General features: G+C 37.4%; 3 protein-coding genes across 3 annotated transcripts; all 3 read right to left on the bottom strand.

Moving 5' to 3' along the window:
• Nucleotides 1–375: 375 nt before the first annotated feature.
• Nucleotides 376–972, bottom strand: LOC122066995. Its single transcript, XM_042630836.1, has one exon. The coding sequence runs from the start codon at nucleotides 970–972 to the stop codon at nucleotides 376–378; it is 597 nt and encodes a 198-aa protein (XP_042486770.1).
• Nucleotides 973–4,306: 3,334 nt separating this feature from the next.
• Nucleotides 4,307–13,608, bottom strand: LOC122066999 (pentatricopeptide repeat-containing protein At5g16860-like). Its single transcript, XM_042630840.1, has 2 exons — nucleotides 13,573–13,608; nucleotides 4,307–6,688 (listed from the first exon to the last, which is right to left on the bottom strand). Exons 1-2 carry the CDS (start codon nucleotides 13,606–13,608, stop codon nucleotides 4,307–4,309), a joined length of 2,418 nt encoding a protein of 805 aa, XP_042486774.1.
• LOC122066998 (shaggy-related protein kinase eta-like) lies at nucleotides 13,486–20,518 on the bottom strand. The gene is made up of 12 exons (XM_042630839.1): nucleotides 20,353–20,518; nucleotides 18,966–19,058; nucleotides 18,641–18,700; nucleotides 18,289–18,561; nucleotides 18,143–18,217; nucleotides 18,009–18,065; nucleotides 17,657–17,797; nucleotides 17,501–17,551; nucleotides 17,320–17,415; nucleotides 16,658–16,741; nucleotides 15,418–15,519; nucleotides 13,486–14,112 (listed from the first exon to the last, which is right to left on the bottom strand). The coding sequence occupies exons 1-12, from the start codon at nucleotides 20,440–20,442 to the stop codon at nucleotides 14,017–14,019; spliced, it is 1,218 nt and encodes a 405-aa protein (XP_042486773.1). The 5' UTR covers nucleotides 20,443–20,518; the 3' UTR covers nucleotides 13,486–14,016.
• Between the last annotated feature and the right edge of the window lie 3,117 nt (nucleotides 20,519–23,635).

Here is a 23,635-nt window from a genome sequence, read left to right as displayed (position 1 = left end):
CAACATACAGGCATCATGGGAATTGGGGACCATGTTGAACATTCGAAAGTGGGGTGAGGCTTTTGGGTAGGGCTGGGAAGGACTGAAGGAGCAATAAAGGAGTTCAACATCAGTTTTTATTGAAGCTGAGAGTTTCTCAACCTTCGCTTTCATGCCTATTTATGGGTAACAGAAACCTCTTCCCGAGACCTCTTAAACAAGACTAATAGAATCAAAACATTTCAGAAGTTCATACATAACATACAATAAGTTGAATATTTCCCAACGCTAAACTATTACATTAATGAATTTACCTCCTCTTGACAGTCCGTTCAAATTATAGCATGCACCCAACTTAGTTCCCTTTTTTTTTTTTTTTTTTGGTGGAAAGAAAATTTACTGATGGAAATAACCATGTGTACAGCCAATAGCCTCATCTACACAAAGGTCCTGAAGCCATGGAGTGGTAATCGGCCAGTTTGTCCTACACATGATGGACAAGGCCTTCCTTGGCAGGGCGTCTGCAATAGAGTTTATAGCCCGTGGAATAAAGTGAAAAAATATAGAAGCAAAAGAAGAACATAACTTGTGCACATCCTCAATAACTACTGCAACCTCGCCTGGAGGAAAACTGCGTGGATCTTGAATATAGTCGATGATCTCCTTGCAATCTAATTCAATTAGAAGATGGGTGTAGCCATAACCGAGAGCCTGCGAAAGCGTCGTTCTAATAGCTAGAGCTTCTCCTTGAATCGCAGAAGCAAAGGGTTGAGGGATGGAGAGTGCTTTATGGAGATGCCCATCATGTTTCCTATAGATAATACCCAGTCCACCAGAAATCCCTCCCTGTGGATGGGCAGCATCATAGTTTGCCTTCACAAAACCCCTAGGTGGGGCCTCCCACTTTCCATATTCCGAAGTATTAATGGTAGATGAAGTAACGGGCGAAGAATTTGGGACAATAGCGGCCGAATGAAACTCTAGGAATGCCATAGTAAGTGGGAATCATTCAGCTTAAGTTTAAACATAAAATTATGTTGATTATTATATACAGACAACGACAAACTGATAGGGCTTAAGGGTCATGGGGTGGGGTTATAAAAGATCTGAATTAGAGACTCCACAGCCCATCCACAGTTTTTAGCTTTCATCACCTTGCACTGGTTTCAATGTGGTTTCTTGTCATCATATGGTTGCCCATAAAATAAACAACATTAGTGTTGGAAAAAATGCCATAGGCCCATCCATACATATTACCACTTCCAGTTTTATGTATGGAACAGGCTAAGATATAGTTAATGTGTGGAGGATTTATGGTGCAAAGTATAGTCTGGGTCAGAGTGATAGGGGCCCTTGGGAGAACCATACTCTCACATGGGAACCAGTTATTCATGTTATGTATAATTTCTAGAGGATTTGGTTGTTCCTTTTGCATAATTACTTTGTTCCTATGGGACCATATAAAAAAAAAAATACCCTATTATGAAGGAAATAAAAAAGGGTCTTAGACGAAAAGGGTTAAGAATCCCTGAGTTAAATAAATACAAAACTAAGATGTTCAAGGAGGGGGATGGAGGTTGCAACCGCTCAATCCTAAGACCCAAATGGCTGGCTACCCAAATTCTTTTAGTAAAGTTTCATGACACAAAGATATGCAATACATTCTCAGTGTGATGATGGCAGAGTTCACATATTGGGTCTAAGGGCTTCCATTTCTGCAAGTGATCTTTAGTTGGGAGACCTCCCTGAGCCACCCGCCAAAAAAAGAGTTTGAATTCCGGATGAAGATTCAATTTCCAAAAGAAATGCCACCAATGTGAGCAGAAAGAGGAGCATGTACACCTGTTGGAAAGCCCCATGTTGGTTAGCGCAAAGATTATTTGTGAGAAATTTAATTGCCAATTGAACAGAAAACTTTCTTGATTGTGATAACGGACACCACCATGTGTTAGTTGATGGAAAGGGAGGGAGTGAGATGGACGTTATCCTTGAGCTAATATTGGACGGGAAGTGCTCAATGAGTTTGGGGAGATTCCAACCATTCTCATCAATGATCTCACAGACCTTGTCTATGGAGAAAGAGTGGTGCAAAGGGTCCAACAAGAGATTGAAGGGGAGCCAAGGGTCAAACCAAAAGGATGTAGATTGATCATCCCCTATTTTGCGAACAATCATTTGTTTAAGTATAGGGAGGATACTTACCAGGCTGTTGCACGTAGGGGAGCCTCTCTTGTTTAGAGTTTTTGGGTGGAAGATTGACCTATTAGGAAAGTACTTACTTTCAAGAATTTGCGACCATAGAGCATTGTCTTCATTGAGCAATCTCCACCCGAGTTTAAGCAGGAGTGCTTTATTCTGAGTTGCTGAGTTATGAAATCCAAGACTTCCAGCAAGTTTAGGTAAACAAATCTTATTCCAGCCTATCAAGTGTGCCTTCTTATTTTGGTTGCCGTCTCCATTCTAGAAATGGAGTTGGATTGAATCCAATTGTTGGCAAGTTTGCTTGGGAAAGGCGAAACATGACATAAGGTGATTTGGCCCACCCTAGATCTTTTGCTCTTTGTAGCCCTTGATATACTCCTGGTAGCTTTGATTCTTGTGAATTCCATACGAAACAGTATTTATATAGACTGCAAAAAATGAGATTGAAACCATAATATTGAAACCTAATCTGCATTTCATTCGAAAACTCATAACCGTCGTCACAAATAAAAAGACATGATACCCCTTCTGATAACCTATGCTAAGTATCAAGCTCCCCCACTGGTCCTAAGAAATGGATTCAAAAGGATGCAAGAGAAAAAGTTTTAAGTCGTAGATTCATAAAGTAATAGTTCCAACTAATAGAGTTGGGTTTAGATTTCGTTGGGTTTAGATTTCGCTGGTGCAACATAACAGTAATATGCCACATCATATCAAATAGAAAAAGCTAGCAAGCACAGATTGCAAACATTGTTTATTAGATTGCTCAAATGCCAGTGCAATTCCAAAGCTTTCTATTAGAAGTCCTCAGACTATAATTACACTAGTTTCAAAGTAATTTTTGTACTAAAGGATCCTAGTTTTACCAAAGGGGAAAAACAAAAATCCTGAAAGAGGTTGGACATAAGGGAATATTTACCATATCATTAACCACATCATTAGGAAACATAGAATAAACTAAAGGGCAGAAGATCTTTATATGGCCGTTGCATAAGAGCCAATGAGAACGCATGTAGGGGCATCATAATCAGTGGGATTTTTTATTTTTAGGGTATGGGATGATCATCTCCTGCACTTACGTGTCTGGGTAGGTTGCGTGCAGCCTATTAGGGATCTTTTTCCCCAAACTAAATTAACCTTCCCTTCTCTATTATGAATCAGCTTATTGACATATATATATATATATATATATGTAAAACGCGGATTAACCGAGAATGTAGAAGAAACTCTACAATTGTTAATATATGAGATCCATAGATCATGCCAAATGGATACATTATTACCTTTTCCTACTTGTTAATATATGAGCATGGCCTTCTTCTCTGTGGCAACAAGTAATTGTTATGATTTTTATGTGGATTTAATTGATACTGATTGATCCATTGGGCCCAAGCAATTATAGACCCACTCTGATCAAGAAACTCCTAGCCCAATTCATTGTGGGAATGAATTAGGATTTTAGGGATTCTATTATAAATAGAAGCTAAAGGTCCCTGCAACCGTCACTATAACACCTTCATGGTTTTGGAAACATAGACTCCTCCACAAGAATAGTGCATGTGAGAGTATTTCAAGGGTGAAATGCTACAAAAGATCTTAGCGGCTGAGACTCCATTGTGTAGTTCTTTGCTACAATCTTCATGGGATTAATCTTCAAGCACATAGGAAAGAGTTACGTGATCAATACTTATGGGACTTTTAAACTTACACACAGGAATTCTACTCCAATTGATTATCATGTATGAGGTAAATCTATATGTTTGTGTGTTCTTGATTTAGGGACTACACCCATGGTTAATCTTCTATGATTGGTTTATGATTCTTGTATTCTAACATCAATGAGGTTATTCATATGATTCTATGGTAAAGAATCCCCAATAGTAATAACCTTATTTGTTATCACAAGTCCAGGTGCGGCAGTAAATAACACCTTCAATAGAGATGAATAACCTCGTTTAAGTTACAGATTGAGGACTCTCCATTATTGTAAAGGTTAGTGGTGATCCTTGAAATTTGAAAACCACTAGTTTTGAGTGTGAGCCAAAACACTTTTGAGTTACTGTTGAACCTGAAAAATACAATTGTGAAGTTCCATCCTCCCATAGCTCAAATTTTCCGAATCATATCAGCTCAGCTCCTTCATCTGCTCATTCAAGCTCTCCAAAATTTTGAATAGATTCTCCCGTTCAGGATGTGCTTCTCCCTTGGCAACAAAGGAGTGCACACCCTTATTCACTTCTATCCAGCTGCAAGCAGCAACTTTCCTCACACCCTGCTCTTTCATCATCTTCCTCATTGTCTCCACTTCTTCCCACTTCCTGAAATCCGCTAATATATTTGATAACAGTACATAGTGTCCTGGATTCTCACAACCCAATTCAATTATCCGAGATCCCGTATAAATTCCAATCTCCAAATTTGAGTAAATTTTGCATGCACCAAGCAATGCACCCCAAATATCCTGATTAGCTTCAACAGGAAGTGTTCTTATTAAGTTCAAAGCTTCATCCAACCGCCCTGATCGCCCCAATATGTCCACCATACATGCATAATGGCCTTCTCTAGGTATTATTCCAAAGTCCTTCATGCTATTAAAAATCCTGATGCCTTCATCAACAAGTCCTCCATGGTTGCAAGCTGATAAAATTGCTAAAAAACCAATGTGATCAGGCTCTTCCATCTTCTGGAAAATTTCAAGAGCCTTCTGCCCAAGTCCATGTACAGCATACCCACCGATCATCGAGTTCCAAGTGACCAAGTTCTTCTCCTTAATTAGATCAAAAACTCTTTGGGAGTCTTCAATTCTTCCACATTTGGCATACATGTCAATAAGAGCACTGCCCACAAATGTCTGATCCTCAAATCCATTCTTCAATGCCCAAATGTGGACCTCTTTACCTTGTCTAATACCAGAGATACTTGCACAAGCTGAAAGAATACTTGTAATGGTAATTGGGTTTGGTTCTACTTGATCTCCTATCATCTCTCTGAATATGTCCAGAGCTTCACTAAAATAACCATTCTGTGCATAGCCTACAACCATTGAGCTCCAAGAGATCACATCCTTTTCCCTGACATTTACAAAGACCTGGAAAGCATTCGAGATAAAACCACATTTAGAATAAACATATATCAGGGCATTTCTAACTCTTCTGTCAGATTCTAATTGATTTCTGTAACTGTAACTGTGAATCTCTTTACAGTAATCAAAGTGCTTCAAGTCAGAAATCGCAGGGAGGATACTTGCTATGGTTACAACATCTGGTTTCAATCCCACATCCAACATTTCTATAAAAATTTGCATGGCTTCATTGGGCTGGCCATTCTGAGAAAGAGAAGAAATCATCCCACTGTAAGTGATTATATCTGCATCAAATCCTGAAAGGTTCATATCTCGCAGAAGTCTGATACTTTCCTCAATACAACCATTCTGTGCATAGCTAGAAATCACAGCATTCCAAGCAACTCTATCTGGTTTATGCATTCTATCGAAAACCAGACGAGATTCTTCAGTTTTGCCACACTTTCCATACATGGAAATTATGCAATTACAGATTGTGGCAGTTGATTCATGTCCATTTCTCAAAACATAACCATGTATTTCTCTAACAGTGGAATCTGTATCACACATTGATAAAGTATTTACTATGGTCACTGCATCTGGTCGTAACCCACTTTGAATCAACTCCCGGACTTTCATCATGGCTTCCCAATAAAATCCGTTCTGTATATAAGCTGAAATTATCGAATTCCACGAAACTATATCCCTCTGAGGCATTCTCTCGAACAATTGAATCCCATGAAATAGATCTCCGCATTTCCCAAATAAGCCGATGAGGGAATTGCAGACAAAGATATCAGATTCAAACCCGTATTCTATAACCAACGTTTGGATGTGTTTTCCTTGCTGAAGATCCGATAATGAAGCACAAACCTTCAAAATACAGGAAAATGTGTAAGAATCTGGTTCAAAACACTCCTTCACCTTATTGTAAAAGAGATCCAAGGCCTCCTGATACAGTCCATTATTAGAATAGCCCCTGATCATGGCATTAACTAGGAAGACGCTGTGATTTGAAACTCGTCGAAAGACAAACTCAGAAACTCGGATATCTCTACATACAGAGTAGAGGTTGATGAGCTTGGTTGCAAAAAATGAGTCTCCCTCGAGTCCATTGGTTATAATCTTTGAGTGAATCAGTCTACCCAATATCAGATTCTTGTCAAGAACACAAGTGTCCAGCAACTTCTCCAAACTTTTCTGGTCCAGTTTGCAGGGGATTGAGGTTCCACTGCTGAGAGTTGAAGAGGACTTACTAGAGACAGCAATGGATGAATGAGTGAAAGAAGTCAATTTGAAAGATAGAATCAGGGTTTTGTAAATAAAACAGAGAGATGAAAAGGTTCTCATATCATCTGCTTCCAACAAAACGAATAGTGTCCGCACATTACCAAAAGATCTGCCATGGCCGGAATCAACAGCAGCCCATTTGGACTCCCTCACCTCCTAGAGTCATCAAGATAAACTCCGATAGGTAAATGACAGCTCCAGAGACAGGAAAGCTGATTTGGGTTTACATTGCTAGATCAGCAAGAGAGCGAGACATCCAAACTCTGTTGCTCAACTCTCTGGCGCGCGGAGTTTCAAAAGGCACATCCAAGGTTCAAGGAGACCAAATTATAAAGTGTTGAATGATGATAGACTTTGGCTATAAGAAAAGAAAAAAATTCAACAACTTTATTTATTTATTTATTTAAATATTTTTCTTAATAAGGAAAAACTTTTAATTTGTGAGAGAGAAAGACACATAAAAAAAAAATCATTGAATAACTAAAATTTTTGTCTTATTGTATAGTAGTTGTCATGGTCAAAATCTCATAGAGCACACGCTTGCATAACGTACTGCATGAATAGAAAAGTCTGGGCACATTGCCTGCATACCATAGGCTTTTGCCAATAGCGTCTCTCTCTAGTCTCTACCTCTTTGAAATGGCCCTTTACCCCTGCTATGTGATGCTTTGTCTCATGGCCCCAGTTATGTAATCCTCTAGATCTTTATGTGGGCGATGAAATATGATTTATTTTATTATTCTTCCTTAAAATTCTAATGCTCAGGATCCCACGGGATATGTCAGAATAGGTCCAAGAGCTAACTAAAGTTTATTTTTTATTTTTATTTTTTTAAATAAAATAGAAACTCCATTAATTACTGAATATAAGGTAGAACATCAATGTCATGATTAATGTTGTCAATGTAAAACATACCTATTGTTTATAGCCCTAGTGGCTAAACTATGTATAAGGAGAATCGTATTAGAGGCCTGAGCCAAAAAATTATTTTAATAAACATTTAACAAAAGGGGTATAACGCCACGATTTGGTGCTTCCCTCAAAAATAATTCTTCTATCTCCTTAATCATTCTAAAACCCTTGAGGAGTTGAGTGAAGGAAGAAGCGATATATATTAGGTTGGATGCTCCATGTTGGATGTTTCCAATAATGAGCCACATTTTAAAATCACAGGGATCACACATCAAATAATGTTGCTGATCCAAGCTTATAGTTACAGGATTCACCCATTACACAGATTCATAATTAGAAGTAAAATACATGTCGAAAACAGATGGTACTACATGAAGAGGCACAGCTGCACTCCATTGTTAATTGCAGCTCACATTGGGCTAGCATTTCACATAAACTTGTTTTCACACCAGGGGCTATGTCAGTCAAGTATCATGTTGGGCCTGAAGCCACATCACCACTAGATGGACAAGAATGTAAGAAATGTTACTGAAGAACAAAGAATCAAAACCTTTAAACATGGCCAGAAGTAAAACAAAGAATGTTAAATGTTTCATCATGAAAATTTTGTCATTCAAAATAAACAAATGGGATGTAAGTTCGATATATAGCAGGGACAACTATTTCATAACTGAAAAATGTATGAGATGATTTCTATAATGAAAAGTTCTATGTTCTTTATTTCACTCAGACATTTTATGTTGGAAGAAACAGAGCTAATGTAGTTGCAAAAGAGATACTTGGCTGCAAAAAATAAGGACATTGATGATGCATTGACTTGAGTTTCACATTAGTGGATTTAATTTAATGGCCAAAACAATTATATAGTCTCTGCACTCATTCAACATGAAGCCCCATATAAAAAGAATCTTGTTTCTTGAAATAGTCAAGCGTATGAAAACTATATTAAGTCTAAAAAAACCCTTCTATTCTATCCATGGCATTGGATGTTGTAAAGAACTGACATGCTACTGGTTTTTATGATTTTTAACTTAAAGAAAAGATTACTGATGTAGGTATAGGTAATAGATTTCACCCATTAAAAAAAAAGTAAATAAATAAATAAATATTTGAATGCTTGCAGCTTGTTAGAAGTCTATCCAGAGGAATGAGGACCCCTCCCTTTGGTTTTCCTAGTCCTATTAAGGATTGTAGGTTTGGGTTTTCCTAGTCCTATTAGGACTATGGAGTTTTCCTTTTTCCTAATTCTATTAAGATTGAATATAATTAGAAGTTAGCAATTAGTATTAGTTTCCTATTTTTTTTTTCTATTCCTAGCAAGACTTGTATCTTTCCTATTCTTAGTATGACTTATAATAGCTAGTTTGTTCTTTCTTATTCCTATTTCATGATTGAAGGAGGGCAGCTCTAGTCTAATCGATTGGGACTCCTTTTGCTCCACAATCGTAGATCTCTCTTTCTCTCGCTTTTTCTTTTCTTCTTTTTACATGATATCAGAGCTTAACAAGTTGTTGGTTTGAAAGTCATTCAAAGTTATCATGCTACTAGTGAAACTCTAGTTCTTAGAAAAAGAAGAATTAGCATTTCAAATGAGGTTTGATGCAAATCAAACCCGATTTTATTCGTGTCTTCTACTTCTGAATTTGTCATGAATCGATTGTTGCTGGAGAATCAATTTGTTACTATTCTCTGGTATCGTCTGACCTGGTTTGTGACTAGGTAGTCGAAATGACTGATGCCGCCATTGGTTTATAGTGTTGGGATTTTCTTGCTGAAACCATCCTTGCTATGAAAACATATTAGATTTTGAATTTGATTTCTGCTCTTCCATTGTTGGTTTCGTCTCTAGGATGGAGGCGATGGTTTCATCCTTAAGAGCTGCTGGTTTTTTCAAGAAAGAAGTTTCTGGTTGTTACCCCTTCATTTTGATAGCTACTGGTTTTGCGGAGATGATTGCTTCACTTTCCATAGTTGATGTTTTTTTATTCACAGATTTGCTATCATCAGGGAGAGATTAAAAATTATTTTATTGTGGTGCTCTTAGTTATGGGATTCTCTATGATGTTGGTTGTTGAAAATTATTTGGCCTTGTGTACTACTACATGTGAAGGGGAGATTCAAATTACTATCTACTCGATTTGATAAATTGTCTGCTCAAGATTATGTTTGCTCAAAACTATTTCATTTGAAGACGTATCTGTTCTTATCTATTCTTAGTAACTATTTTATCTTTTGAAGATAGTATATTCAACAACCTGATGATGTTTGGTATATTCAACAATCTGATGTTTTTTGGTCTTTAGCGACCTAATGTTGTCTATTATTCTATGGAATTTTCTGTGAGACGTCTGTGTGAGGATATCTTTGTTTGAAGCAGGTGAGTACTTTTGTTGCAGCTAGTGGGAGCTACAGTTTCTACTGAACTGCCTTCTTTGGGAAGTTCATTTGATGTAACTGTTAAATGCTACACTTTCGTTAGAGTACATTTTTTACGAAGGGCTTTTGGTGTTGCTATTGTTCATTATTATTGGACTGCCTTCTTTGGGAAGGGCTTTTGTTGGTATTGAAGTTGTTGATGGCTTTATGATGGTTAATTGAAGTTCTCTCTATGCTCGTTGAAGTTCTTGTTGGTCCAAACTGAAGCTTTCTGTTGCTATGAATATACTCCACTTGAGGGGGAGTGTTACAAGTCTATCAACAAAAAGGTGGGGTCTAGCGCAAGTCGCAAACTCTTACCTTAGGTTTTCCTAATCTTATTAGGACTATGGGTTTTCCTAGTCCTATTAAGATTTTCCTAGTCCTATTAGACATGAATATAATTAGAAGTTAGCAATTTGTATTAGTTTCATATTTTGTTCTATTTTTTTTATTTCTTATTCGACTTTTAATAGTTATTTTGTTCTTTCTTATTCCTAATAGAATTTATAATAGCTATTTTATTTAATGAATGAAGGAGGTCAGCCCCAATGTCATTGATTGAGACTCCCTTTGCTCCACAATCACAGATCTCTCTTTCTCTCCTTTTCTTCTCTTCTTTTTATAATCTTAATAGGATTAGGAAAACTCATAGTCTTAATAGGACTTGGAAAAACCCAAACCCACAATCCTATTAGGACTAGAAAAACCCAAAAGAGAAGTCTACGACTTACGGTAAACTCATCCTTTTTCTCGATAGACTTCTAAAACAGCTCATACAAACAGTCCCTCAATGCCAAATACCAAAATGACCCCCCCGGGAAAAAAAATTCCAAGTTCCGTAATCGCATGGCATGTATGGATAGACAAGTAGCCTCTCACTTGACGCCATGTAGAAGCCATACAATCGTAGAAGGTTCCAGTGTAGAGCCAAGCCAATCATCCCATCAGTTTGAAACTTTGCAAAAGATAAGGCATGGAAGCAAAGGTGTTTTTCAACACTCACCCACACCTATAAAATGTGTAATAGAATTAAAAAAAAAAAAAAAAAAAATGAAGCAAAAGAGAGAATGTAGGTGAATCTTGAAAAAACTGATCAGTGTATTCAAAGTTGGATTATCTTTTCATTTTATATGCAAATTCAAGAGAAATGCACCACTGGAGTGTCTCAGCCAATCCATTGTTTTGAAAACCAAGACACATTTTGAATTGGGGGTGGTTGGGCTTTAGGAATTCAGATCAGGTTCACATGTGAGATTGTTCTCGTACATCCTTGATCCGTGGATTTGAAATCTATTAAATGAAGAGAAAGTGGATTCCAAATTCATGAACTAGGGACATACGAGATTGTACAAGATTGTTCTCATACGTGAACCTGATCTCGAACTTTAGGGCTCATAAGGCTCACAGAACCTGTGGGGTGAGCATTTCCAGTTTGGGAGTTTAAACACCTATGAGGTTTAAGAATATTTCAGTTGAGGCTTACAATGAACTGTCAAAAACAGATCTTATCCAAATTCACAATAGAAATCCTGGGGCCAGATTTAGATTTTAGAAGTCTGACTTGGAAGTAGTGTGGGAAGACAATGGAGTAAGTACATGAGATCAGAGGATCAGACACCAAATCCTCCACTGCAAGTCTTACTTGACTATAAAATTTTTTGGCATACAAGTAAACATAGAACACATCTATTTTCACTTAGAATTCCAATACTTGGTCCATAAGGGCCAAGAAACATTTCGGACAAAAACAAAAAAGAAAGAATGCATTGGACTACCTTGAAAGACAGATTATTATTATTTACATAAATTTTTTGGGAGGAGATTAGGTGAGTCACCAGTTCACTTGTGGTTAACGGTTCAACCAATGAGTAGAGGAGACCTTTCCAAGTAGAGGAGGAATTAAAGAGATACACACAAGGGTGGATGTACCGCTAGCACATCCACCCTTTTCCCAAATTTTATTTAGAGAATTCAGTCAAAATAACAATGATAATATGACATCATGGGCACTCGTTACATAAACTATGAGTACTACAAAATAATGAAATATGATGACAACCCTCTCATCTATGCTTTACATTGATGATATTTTTCTTGCTAGCAATAATGTGGCTCTTCTACATGAGACAAAGTGATTGTTATCTAGTCATTTTTTATATGAAAGATCATGGTGAAGCCACTTTCGTTCTGAGCATTGAGAATTTGAGATACATTGTAACATATCTTATGGCATTTTGGGTTTATCTCAAAATGCCAATATTGATAGATTTCTACAAAAATTTAATATGCAAGCTTGGAACACTATCAAACCACTGATTATAAAAGAGAAACTCGCAAAAACTCAATGTCCTCAAAATGAGTTAGAGCAAGGTTAGATGAAAGACATCCATTACGCATCTACTGTTGGTAACCTAATGTACGTTCAAGTATGCACATGACCTGTGAATCCAGTGCATAGCGCATTGATTGCAACTTCTGCTGGTAGAGAGGGCGCCAAGTTTGTGGTTTAGGGATCAACTCCTGTCACACGCATTCCACACCCCCCACCCCCCTTTCCTTATCATCCCTCCCCACTCGCCCCTCCCCCCTCCCCTCTTGTGTGTGTGAGTAAAGTCTCCTTGGGCAGTTCTATAGGATGTAAACAACAACAAAGTATACACATGACCTGACCTTATTTTATTACTGCACTTGGTAGATACTTAGCAATTTTGGTTTAACTTATTTGGTGGTGGCAAAGAAAGTTAAGAGACACTTAAGGGACTAAAGGGTTTGTGCTTACTGAATTCCCTATTGTTTTGATTGGTCATAAAGATTCAGGTTATGCAAATTGTTAATTACATCAGGTGTTGCCATATCTTGAAAGAGTGTCAAACTAACACTTATTGCTGCTTCAACTATTGAGGGGTGAAAGTTTCAAAATGTTATTATTATTATTATTTTTTTTTTTTTAATTAAGCCTGGAGCATTTTGGAAATTGACATATTGATCATTGTTACATGTAATTTCCATCACTTATTCAAACTTTCATACGTAACCATCAGGTCGTTTTGAGATCACAAGCTTTTTTAAGTGTATGATCTCATATCATTTTATATGTGATGATCTGCATTTTTCGGTGTTTCTAGTCTCATTTTGACCAAGATAATTGCTCAAAGGTCCATTCTCCATTCAACACTTCTTGATTGTAGCCATATCCTGTTCTGTCTAGTTAGGAATCATTTAAAAAAAAAAAAAAAAACTTTTTTTTTTCTAAAAACAATGACATATACTAACCGAGCTGGAGAATATAAACTTTTCTATTGGTAACATAGTGATTAACTTTGTTAGTAAAAATCGGATCAGTGGAGTGTTGTATCATGTTGGATATTAGGCTGATTTGATACACCTTAAATAGTATGACATAATGTGTATGGATCTAAATATAATATTCCTGAAACTATCCTGCTATTAAAATAAAAAAATAAAATAACAAAAAAAATGGTTTTAACAACTTAAACCAGAAAAGGCAAATAGCTATGATTAAACCATGGAAACTAATGCTCAGCCTAACATGTTTTGTGAACTTGGAAGATTGTGAACACAAGACATAACACAACTTCCCCATCAAATTAGGAGCCAAAAAATAAAAAGGGAAACAACACTATTTCAAAAACTTTACTATGATAGGAAGAAAATGTAAACATAACAAAAAGGGGTAATAGAACACTTGCCTTCTGAATTGCGAGTCCGCGACCACAAGCCGCCATAAACATAAGTAGGAACAACAACACGTAATTAAACTTATCCCAACAACCGACCAACCAACCCCAACTACCTTTGCTTGCTCCTGCCATCCTATTTGTGCCCCTCTGCCTAAAGGAAGCGCCTCACATCATCTTTCTTCTACTCACAGCTACTTTGATCAGTCCAACTTGGATTCTTTATCATGAGATAATATACAGAAGCATGAAACATTTAGGCCAAAAGCGAATAACAAAAACTGTAGTAGATAAATGCACCAAATTTCAGAAGGCCCAGCCATCCATGTCAGAGCATTGCCAAGCTAGAAATTCCCCTTCTTGGGCCTGTATGTATATATGCTGATTTAACCACAAAGCCTTTAACTTTTGCTTTGCATCATGAAGTTCCAAAACTCTGGCTCCAGGTTCATTTTCTTACGTGCCTGCTGGGTGCAAGAGATTTAGGCCAAATTGTCTCCTCGTGTGCTCTGGTATCAACCTGTTTATAAGCTCTGGTGGAGCTCCAGATAACTGTAAGCAGGGAGAGAGAAAAAGAGTCAATGCAAGTTTAACTGTAGTTGAGGAGTCAAGAATAAGGTAAAAGAAAACTTCATAATCCCAATTTTTTTCAATTGATGTGATCGCTACACATGATTTCATACGTATATTAAACAAATACATCCACAAATGCATTTTACTTCAAAAGCTGATTATGGATTGGGATTTTGCTATCTGAAGCCTGCTATGTAAAACCCAAATGTTAAGTGCAACTGAGATGGACCTGATCAAAATGTGGATTCAATTAACTAGATACCATATTGAATTCAGGTATGTTTATGGTTTTGAAATACGTATCCAAATAAATATTTTAACACTCCTTACCCTAAAAAAGGAAAAAAGACAAATTATTATATTATCACGAATGTCTGTTATCTTTTCAAATGTTACAAAGCATTTATTCTACCACATGGACAAATGATGTCCATTCGGACATAGAGAAGAAGACATGGTCTACATTAGCCATGTGTCATCTCAAAGTTTAATTCAATCAAATACCCCCTTTTGTATTGGCACATATATGTTCATGCATGTGCATCTAGAAATTACTGTGCACTCTCCAATCTTTGAGTGGGAACAGACGGTTTAGATAAAAAAAAAATGTAAAAATGGATGGTTCAGACATTTCTTGTATTTGCAAACATCACCTTCCATTGTTACATGGATAACTACACCCCCCTCAAAAAAAAATATTAAATATATATGGCAAATGTTAGGTATGCCACTGACTTTCCTGGGGCTAGCAGCTCAACCAATAGGAGTGCTTGGATGGGAGGGGCATATGGGACTTTTCGAAGTTGACGAGGAGAGAGGTAGACACAAATCTGGGTATGTAAATGAAATCAGGACTCAAATTCAGTCTAAAGAAAATTTCATTTGTTCTTTATCATCCGAGATTCAGCAAAAGAGCATTCAACAAAAAATCGATGATCCTCTCTTCCAAGCACAAGTCAAGAATTTTCAATCCAGACTAGAAAAGGAAGTTTGTGTTCCTAATGCCTTTTGGATTATCTTTTTCTCTTTTCGATTGTTTATAATCTTTTAACATATCAATGATGTGGAATCCTAACATGCCAAATGCGTCGATATCAGTTCTCTGGCACATTTTTCTTTAAACCAAAAAAAAAAAGTTGACACATTTCACATTCGTTACATACAGTTCTTTCACTTCATATCAAAAAACACAGTATCTTAATTTCTGTTAACAACTTCTCTAGCACATAACATACTTCCAGAGATATGTTAGGGGGACAGACTTTCAAGAGTTCAGAGGCATACTTCCTGTTTGAAGTTGAATAAAGGGGGTAAAGGCCGACCATTAGGGAGGCGGGCATTGGGTTCCCTGAGCTCGTCAAAAAAAGGATGAGCACATGCTTCTAGCTGCAGACACACACACCAAAAAAAAAAAAAAGGATGTCAGTAAAGAAATCCATCTCAGTGAAGAAAATGAATATTCTCACTTGTTGGATTTTCCTTTCCAAAAAAGTTGGTTTTTAGATCCTTTTCATGTGGTTCATAGTTGTAAAGGTGTTGCTTAGTCGCCTTGTTGTTGTCACCTTGCAACCAGGCCCCCCTCCAACGCCTTGGGCTGCCTAGTTGCCATGACAACTATGATGTGGTTTACATGTCAGTTGTTAGATATATTTACTTGGACGAATAAGTGGTTTATTCATTAAGGTGGGGAAAAATTCACTACTAGGGTAGGACAGGCATAGACTGGATCATGTATGAAGAAGAGTCCATACGGTAAGAGAACAGCATCTCAGGATCTCTAGAGAAAACCTCTCAATCACCATAGAAATTTGAAGATCTAAATGGGAAAAAAATAATAACTACCAGCATGCTAAAATTAGATGTGAAAGCAAGATACAGATCTCCAATAGTTCAATGGACCATTTTCACTATTTAAAGTCAATGAAAAGTGACCTAAATACCACTTATTAGCTCCAAATACAGAAATTGGGGAGCATCCCAGCCTCTTTTGAAAGCGGGCAAAGCAGTGGACCACAGAGTTCTGTTCCATCTGATCAACTTATAATGTATTAAATCAAGTCAAAATAGAGTCCAAAACAAGAAAGCATCCTGGGTACAACGTATATGGTTATATAGTTACCCTCCCAGAGGTTCAGATAGGAAGAAAGATCATGTTAAGTAATGTCATTTGCCCCCACAATCTCCAAATCCTACACCTTAGTGGATGGAAGTAGAAAACTCAAAAATACAACTGAGAAGCTCCAACAAAGACCATCATCCTAATAGACTTCTCTTAGACCATGAAACTTATTGTCTTCCCCTTCCCTCAACACCAATAACTTCAACAAAGTAGCAGTGTAGAACATCTACAAGCCACCGAGGGACACAACCTTCAAATCATCAGAAACGATTACTTCGGAACCGAGCAGCCAGTAAGAATGTAATATGCAGTAGTTGACTGAAATATAGAGCCGTGAGGACCATAAAATACGTTCTGGAACTTCCCATCAAAAAAAAATAGAAAGACAGGGAAAATCATACTCACAGCGGTGCAGCGAAGACTAGGCGAATATTGTAGAAGCCTTGATGCAAGATCAATTGCTTCTGGAGGCATCCTCTTGTGGAATACCTGAACAAAGGAATTTGAAGGTAAATAAGATGGATAAATAAAATACTACACCATTTGCCCTCTAGCATGCACATTGGAAGTTAATTATCCAAATAAGCTATTTCTGATAATAACAATTGACTATTAAACATGGGATTTAGGAACCTATCTTACAAAGAAGCATCTAATATTAGATTGCAACACTAAGGGCATCCATGGTGTGAGGCAGGGGACACCAAAAACCCAAGAATGGACCAAAGGAACAAACAAAAGGTTCGACCACATTCCATACAATGACAAAATTCAAAATAGTTGGATCCGATGTGGTCAAATAATTCATGTTGTTATAAAAGTGTTAAGCATTTCCTCCATAAGCATTTAGCAAAAATAATTATCTTCATTAACATTGGCATACGCAGACTCAACCCCTAAATCACTAGACCTCCAAGAAGAAACAGTTTCATGCATAATAAAGGTGTTCAAGAGCACATTTATATTCAATTAACGCCAATCATAAGTTCTCTAGTTCACCTATATATTATTAAAAAATCAATAATAATTTTTCTTTCACAAAACGGGAGCACAGATGAAATGCATACCTTGTGCCAAGGGTGAGCCTTTATCTGTGGAAACCTAAACTCAGTATAGTTAGGATTCATACATCGAATCTCTTCCCGAGTTGGAGTTCCAAGAACCTGCAAAAAGGCACTTCAGAAGTGAACAATCCACCAGTAAAGTTGCACAACCCGCATTAACTTGAAATAGATTATGGAGCTGAACCTTGATGATCTCTACAAGTTGATCGACCGCACTGTCTCCCGGAAACAGCGGCTGGGACATCACAAAATCGATACAAGTTAATAAGAAATGATCATAGAAACATGACAGACAAATTGTTCAGAAAGATCAGGGCTTTAAATGTTTAAAGTTGCAAACCTGTCCTAGAAGAAGCTCAGCAAGAACACAACCAACTGACCAGATATCAATTGACGTCGTATATTCTGTAGCACCAAATATGAGTTCTGGAGCTCTGTAGTATCGAGAGCAAATGTATGATACGTTTGCTTCACCCCTGATCTGAAGGCAGTTTATTTTTAGGGAAACACTCAGTCTACTTCAAGAATTCAACAAAGTAGTATAATCGTTTACTGGGTTATGGGATACACACACAACTATCATTTCAAATAAACACATAGATACTAGTAATGTATTCGTCAGTCATCCAAGATATTTCAGTTTCTTGAATGAAAGAAGACCACATGGTAGTGAAACAACTGGATGCACATACCAGAACTTTTGCACTTCCAAAATCGCAAAGCTTGACTTGATGTGTAAGGGGATCAACCTGTTAAATAACTCACTGGATTCAGCATACCATGCCATAACCACCACTGAAAGATAGCACAGTTACAAGGAACAAACCAGAAGATTTTGAGGCTTCACATCTCTATGGCAAACTCCAGGAACAGTGTGAATATAAGCCAGCCCCCTAAAAATCTGAATTCCATCCACCAGTTAGCAGAACATAAAATTATGCAAAACCCACAAAAGAGAAGCTTGATACGTACTTGGTAGGTGTATAATTTCACATAGATAAGTGGCATCCTCTGGTTTGCATTGCTGTAGTGTTTCAAAACACGATACACAGTCTCGGGGACATATTCCATGACCAGATTGAGAAAAAGCTCATTTTTACTGGTTGTAGAAAAAAAGCAATGCTTCAGAGAAATAACATTCGGGTGATCCATAGAGCGCATGAGCTGCAGTTCACGATTTTTGTACCGCCTGTCCTGCAAGACCTTCTTTATAGCAACCGTCTCACCAGTCTCCAAGCATTTTGCCTGGAAGTAAAAGTACAGCATAAAATCAGAAGTAAAATGGAAAGACAACCACAGCTGAAGCAGAACCACCATGCCATACCTGAAAGACTATTCCAAATGACCCAGTCCCCACAACACGTTCTGCCATGTAACTGATGGTCTGTAAGTTATAAGAAGAAATGCATCAGCATTAAAAATGTAGACAGTGTCATGAAATGAACTCCTTATAATTTGACCTTTCAAAAGCTAAAGTTCTTGCTGTCTTGCATCTCAGAGAACGCAAAGGCAATGCCATGCTGGCTAACTATATAAATTTTCTAGAAAGGGAGGGTTCTAATCATATTTAAAATCCTCTAAAAGAGATGTGAAATATCCGAGGAAAGATATAGCCACAAGCACAGCTGCTAGAAAGTTGCAATACTAACCCGCTTGGCTTCACCATTTTTCCCTCCAATGGTGGTTGAAATGATATGACCAGTTACCGGATCATTCCCCTCACCAACTGCAGCTGGCATTTCCTGTTACACATATGAAGTGAAACGATCACTAAAGCCATCCAGAAATCAAGCATAAGTTTCAGAGGGAAATCATCAACAGAGTTATAGTCCACCATTCCACCAGAAAGGAAAATATCACATACGCAGCCAGGCAGCATAATTGAAGTGAACAGATATCTCGCACCAGAGGACGGGGAGTGAGAAATAATAGAGGAATATAAGGAATTCCGAAAACAAAGGACTCAGAAAGATACGTTAAAGAGAAGCAGATTGGAAGGGTTATCCCTTTCAAGAAAGTATCAAATGCCTTGAAGCTTGCAGATCAAACAGAGAACAGTTGAAAAAACAATCAGAGGAAGAATCAAACGCCACTAGCCGTATGAAGTAAACCAGAAAAGATTGCAGAAGAATCCAAAGGAAAAAAAAGGTAAGAGAAATGTCATCAGAAATCAAACTGGAAATAGGAAAGAGTTAAACCTTGTCACAAGATACCAAGTACAGTACTAGGGAACCCAAATCATACTAAAACCTTTAGAAAAATTGAAGATCTAATCAAATTTCCGAATAATACCGAAAAAAAAGTTAAAGTGGAATCTCATTCCAACGCAAGATCTCAAGACAGAATTGACAGCAGGTACAAAGAAAGCAGATCGCGTAAGGAGAGAGAAAAGCAAAAGCACGATAACCCTAGAAGAAGTCGAGCACTTTAGAAATAACAAGGAAACTCAACAACAAAGCTCAACCTCAACATCACAACAAAATTCCTCTCAAACAAGAAACAATACGCAAATAAAATCTTAAAATAAAAAAAAGGGGGCGGGGGTAGAAGAGAACTGATGAAAACGCCAAGAAAGAGGGGACGGACGCCTGGGAAAAGGTTAATGCAGACAAGGGGAACGAAAAATAAACGGCAATTTTGAAAAATTTCCTTTAGCTTTCTACGAGCAACCATAAAATTATTCAACGGCAAAGGAAGAAAAAGGAACGGCTTCGTATACCTCAAACATGAAGAAATCCTAAGATCGAAGGTCGAAAAAAACCGAAAATTTACTCATAAATAATCGAGAATGCTCACCCCCTGCTAAAATCTCTCTGGGAAACTTTACACAGAGATCGTTTCCGAAAAACCTCTGTTTGATCTCCAAGTAAGAACTTGAGCAGAGATAATAAAAAGGCAACACAACAACAAATGCTAGAGAGAACAAAGAACAGAAAGCAGCAGAGGAAGAAATCGTCACAGAAGTGCAAAACCGAACACCAGCGGACCGATTCTGCCAACATGGACGGAAAACATGAAATCTGGCCTGAAAGATACCTTTTCGTCTCCCATCTCCGACCGTCGAGGCGCAATCTTCACACCTTCACTCTCTGGTGGATGATGAGGCCCCAGCGGCAACGAGGCCATGTGGAATACAGCTCCCTCTCTCTACTCTCTATTTTCTTCCTCGGTTCCTCTCTCTCTCTCTCTCTTCCCTTTCGGCATGCAGTAATAAATTAGACAAAAGAGATAATAATTCATCCCTAAAAATGTCCCCGACAGGGAACGAAATTATCAGAATGACCTTAAGGTGGAAATGGCATTGCTCATCTAGATTCAGGGGAGTACTTCAATGAATATGGCCCTCTTATAGAATACCTTCTCAACATCATGGTTTTATTATTGTATCAGATCGGGTATCGGCCATTCAAAAACTGATACCATCAATTGGATGACCCATATTGGATGGAAATACTGTTGATTTTGTATTTTTACCCCTTGTAATACAGTTCAATTGATGCAGTATCGATTAGGTTTTGAAATTGGGAACATATAACACTGGTACGGATCGTCCAATGCGATACTTAGAACCATACCGAAAATAGCTACCAAAAAAGGCAATTAGGCATAGGCGAATGGCAATATTGTGATTGAGTTCTGATTTGAAGGGTATTTTGGGAAATTAATCTGCCCATCAATGATTTTGGTTTGGTGAGGTGGCTCAGACTTTCGTGGAATTCTTTCACCAACTCGCAACAGGCGGGAAATTTTGCAGACCAGGTAATTCCAACTGACGAAAATACCTTCAATGTGTGTGGTCATAGCCAATAATTAATTAGAGAAAAATCTATACTTAGTAAAATTTTGGAAAATTTAACAAAAGTAAATTATAATTTTGATTCATAAAAATTGGGTAAAGTCATGTTCTTTATTATAAATAAAAGGATTATTATACTTAATCGACGGATCCCAAGTCAAAAGGAAGTCTTAACGGGAGACATGTGGGGCCATACTAGAGCTTGTTCCCAACTTTACGTAGGCCCCACCATATAGGCTACAATATATTTAAATTTTTTAAGAGAGAGAGGATTTTATACAATGGTGACAGGTTTTGGTACATGCAGTGTTTGATGGGATTCAAACTTTACCAACATATTATGAAAAAAAAAAAAAACATTACTGTTTTTTAGGGTAGAATTTTAATGTTGTATACTCATAATATTGTTTTGGTAGGGGAGACAACACTTAATATTAACACTAAGTTGAAATTATGGAGATTAATTTTAGAATCTATAGATTTAAAGATAAGTAAAATGAAGAGAGTATACGATGTGTAATTTTAATCACACCACGGCAGATAATCAAAACAATTATGATTGAGGAAAAAGAGGTATTGTAAAATGATATAGAGGAGAATGTTTCACAAAGGATTAAAATGGGATAAATGAAGTGGAGAGGTGCATCTAATCTGGGGTATTGTGTGACCAATGTATTCCTTTAAAATTTGTAGTGAAGTTTCATAGGACAATTGTTAGATTGACTATGATGTACAAGATGGAATCTTCGACAGAAATATGAATGACAAAATTAAGAATGGCCATATTAAAGCCGATATGGGTATTGCCTTGATTTATGATAAGTCTTGAGAAAGCCATTTGAGATGGTATGATCATGTGCAATAGAGGCTTGGGGGTACGTCACCAAGGAAGAGTGAGCTTATTCGAATTGAAGGAGCTAAAAATTTAAGAGTAGGCCTAAAATGACCATATGAGAAATAATGATGAAAGGTTTGCATAGTTTAGCTCTTGCCTCAAATTTGAACTCAAAAATATTTTTCTACCCAAAAAAAAAAAAGAACTTGAATATATTTGATTGGAGGGTAAGAATCCATATAGCCGACCCCAATTAGGTGAAATTTTTCTAATTTATTATGCTTGTGTCTATACTTTTCCTTTTCTTTTGTTATATTTGATTAGATCCATGTAATTAACATCATTAAGTGAAGACAAGACTGAATTATTGTTTTATTATAATATTTTAAATATTGTTTAAAATTTTCATTTTTTTAACTAGCAAGAACATAGGATGCATAATGAGCCATATAATTAAGAGGGACCACCAACCACCACATTTGACCCCATCTAGTAAGGACAACAATTTACTTGGCCCTACCCAATCATCGGGCCTCACTATTTGGGGCCCAAGCATGCCCTAGGGCTGGGCCGAGCCAAGCTGGGCTTTGGGCCTATCAGGCATTCTAAACTTAATACATAGCATATGACGTTTCCAAAAGAATTACTCATGTAGAACAGGTTCCGCTTAATTGGTTAGTCTATTATCTTTCCATGTAGTAAGTTTCCTTAGCTCCGAGTCAAGGAAACCATTTTACCCATCCATGGGTTGCTGAGATGGTTAGGGAGAATTGGAGATTGTGTGGATAGACGCACGATCATAGGTTCAATTCTCTATCTGTGCATCTCCGATTTAAATGGAGACTGTGGTGGTTGGTTGTTGTGCTAGTCACTCTAAAGATTAGTCGAGGTGCACGTAAACTGACGTGGACACCTTGGTTTAAAAAAAAAAAAAAAAGTCTAATACTTGAGGTAAGTAAGGTCCACAAAATTTTAAATATAAGAGAAGTGTATCTGAATCTATGTTGCTTCCTATGTCTAGTCATATATTTTTATTATTATTTTTTTCTAATAAATAAATAAATAACTCCATTATGGGAGGGTAGGAAACACTCATCCGTCGCTGCCTGCTTGGAGAGATTAGCTGCCTAACCAAAGAGAAGTTCAAGGATTACTGCAGTAGATCAGAATTGAACAAGAAGTGCTAGAATACTCTCTTCCCACCAGGCCAATCGGTATGGTTTGACACTCCTACGATGCCCTCTACAATCAATGCTTGCTTCTTCTCTTCCTCCAAAAGGGAAAAGAGCCAATCAATAAGAAGAGGATAGGAGAAACATAGTCTTTAATGCCAGCCATCCCCTAGAGGAATGATTCTGTCTGGATTGGCTAGGAGGATTACCACATCTCCTCTAACAATGAATTGAACTACAGTCTCAAAATAGATAGCAATTAATGACTAATCAATATGTCCCGGCCTGCTAATTGGTCCATCTACTCCACCTCACAATATTAGGCACTAAGTGATTTCAGAACTATTTGTTCGTAATAAGCCATTCAATTTATCTAGAACAAGCATTGATTCTCAAAAGTCATGTTCAATTTCAGAGATTCAACCATTGAGGTAGGATGGTCTTTTCGTGTGACCCTATATCTGGGCGTAGGGGTGCATGATCAGGCACCATTCTTTATCAAAGAAGAACACGTTA

Source organism: Macadamia integrifolia, unplaced genomic scaffold, assembly GCF_013358625.1.
Source record: "Macadamia integrifolia cultivar HAES 741 unplaced genomic scaffold, SCU_Mint_v3 scaffold2658, whole genome shotgun sequence".
Taxonomy (NCBI): domain Eukaryota; kingdom Viridiplantae; phylum Streptophyta; class Magnoliopsida; order Proteales; family Proteaceae; genus Macadamia; species Macadamia integrifolia.
Note: the sequence above shows the minus strand (reverse complement) of the source record. Positions and strands in the feature narration are given on the sequence as shown.

Bases quoted from the DNA above. Each gene is read 5' to 3' on its own strand.
- LOC122066995 (XM_042630836.1), bottom strand. From the start codon at position 972: ATGGCATTCCTAGAGTTTCATTCGGCCGCTATTGTCCCAAATTCTTCG.
- LOC122066999 (XM_042630840.1), bottom strand. From the start codon at position 13,608: ATGGCGGCTTGTGGTCGCGGACTCGCAATTCAGAAG. The intron at 6,689-13,572 runs GCAAGTGTTCTA...TGATGACTCTAG, and splicing joins GCGGACTCGCAATTCAGAAG to GAGGTGAGGGAGTCCAAATG.
- LOC122066998 (XM_042630839.1), bottom strand. From the start codon at position 20,442: ATGGCCTCGTTGCCGCTGGGGCCTCATCATCCACCAGAGAGTGAAGGT. The intron at 17,798-18,008 runs GTATGTGCATCC...AACTGCCTTCAG, and splicing joins TTGGAAGTGCAAAAGTTCTG to ATCAGGGGTGAAGCAAACGT. The intron at 17,416-17,500 runs GTTCAGCTCCAT...GCCTTTTTGCAG, and splicing joins AACTTGTAGAGATCATCAAG to GTTCTTGGAACTCCAACTCG.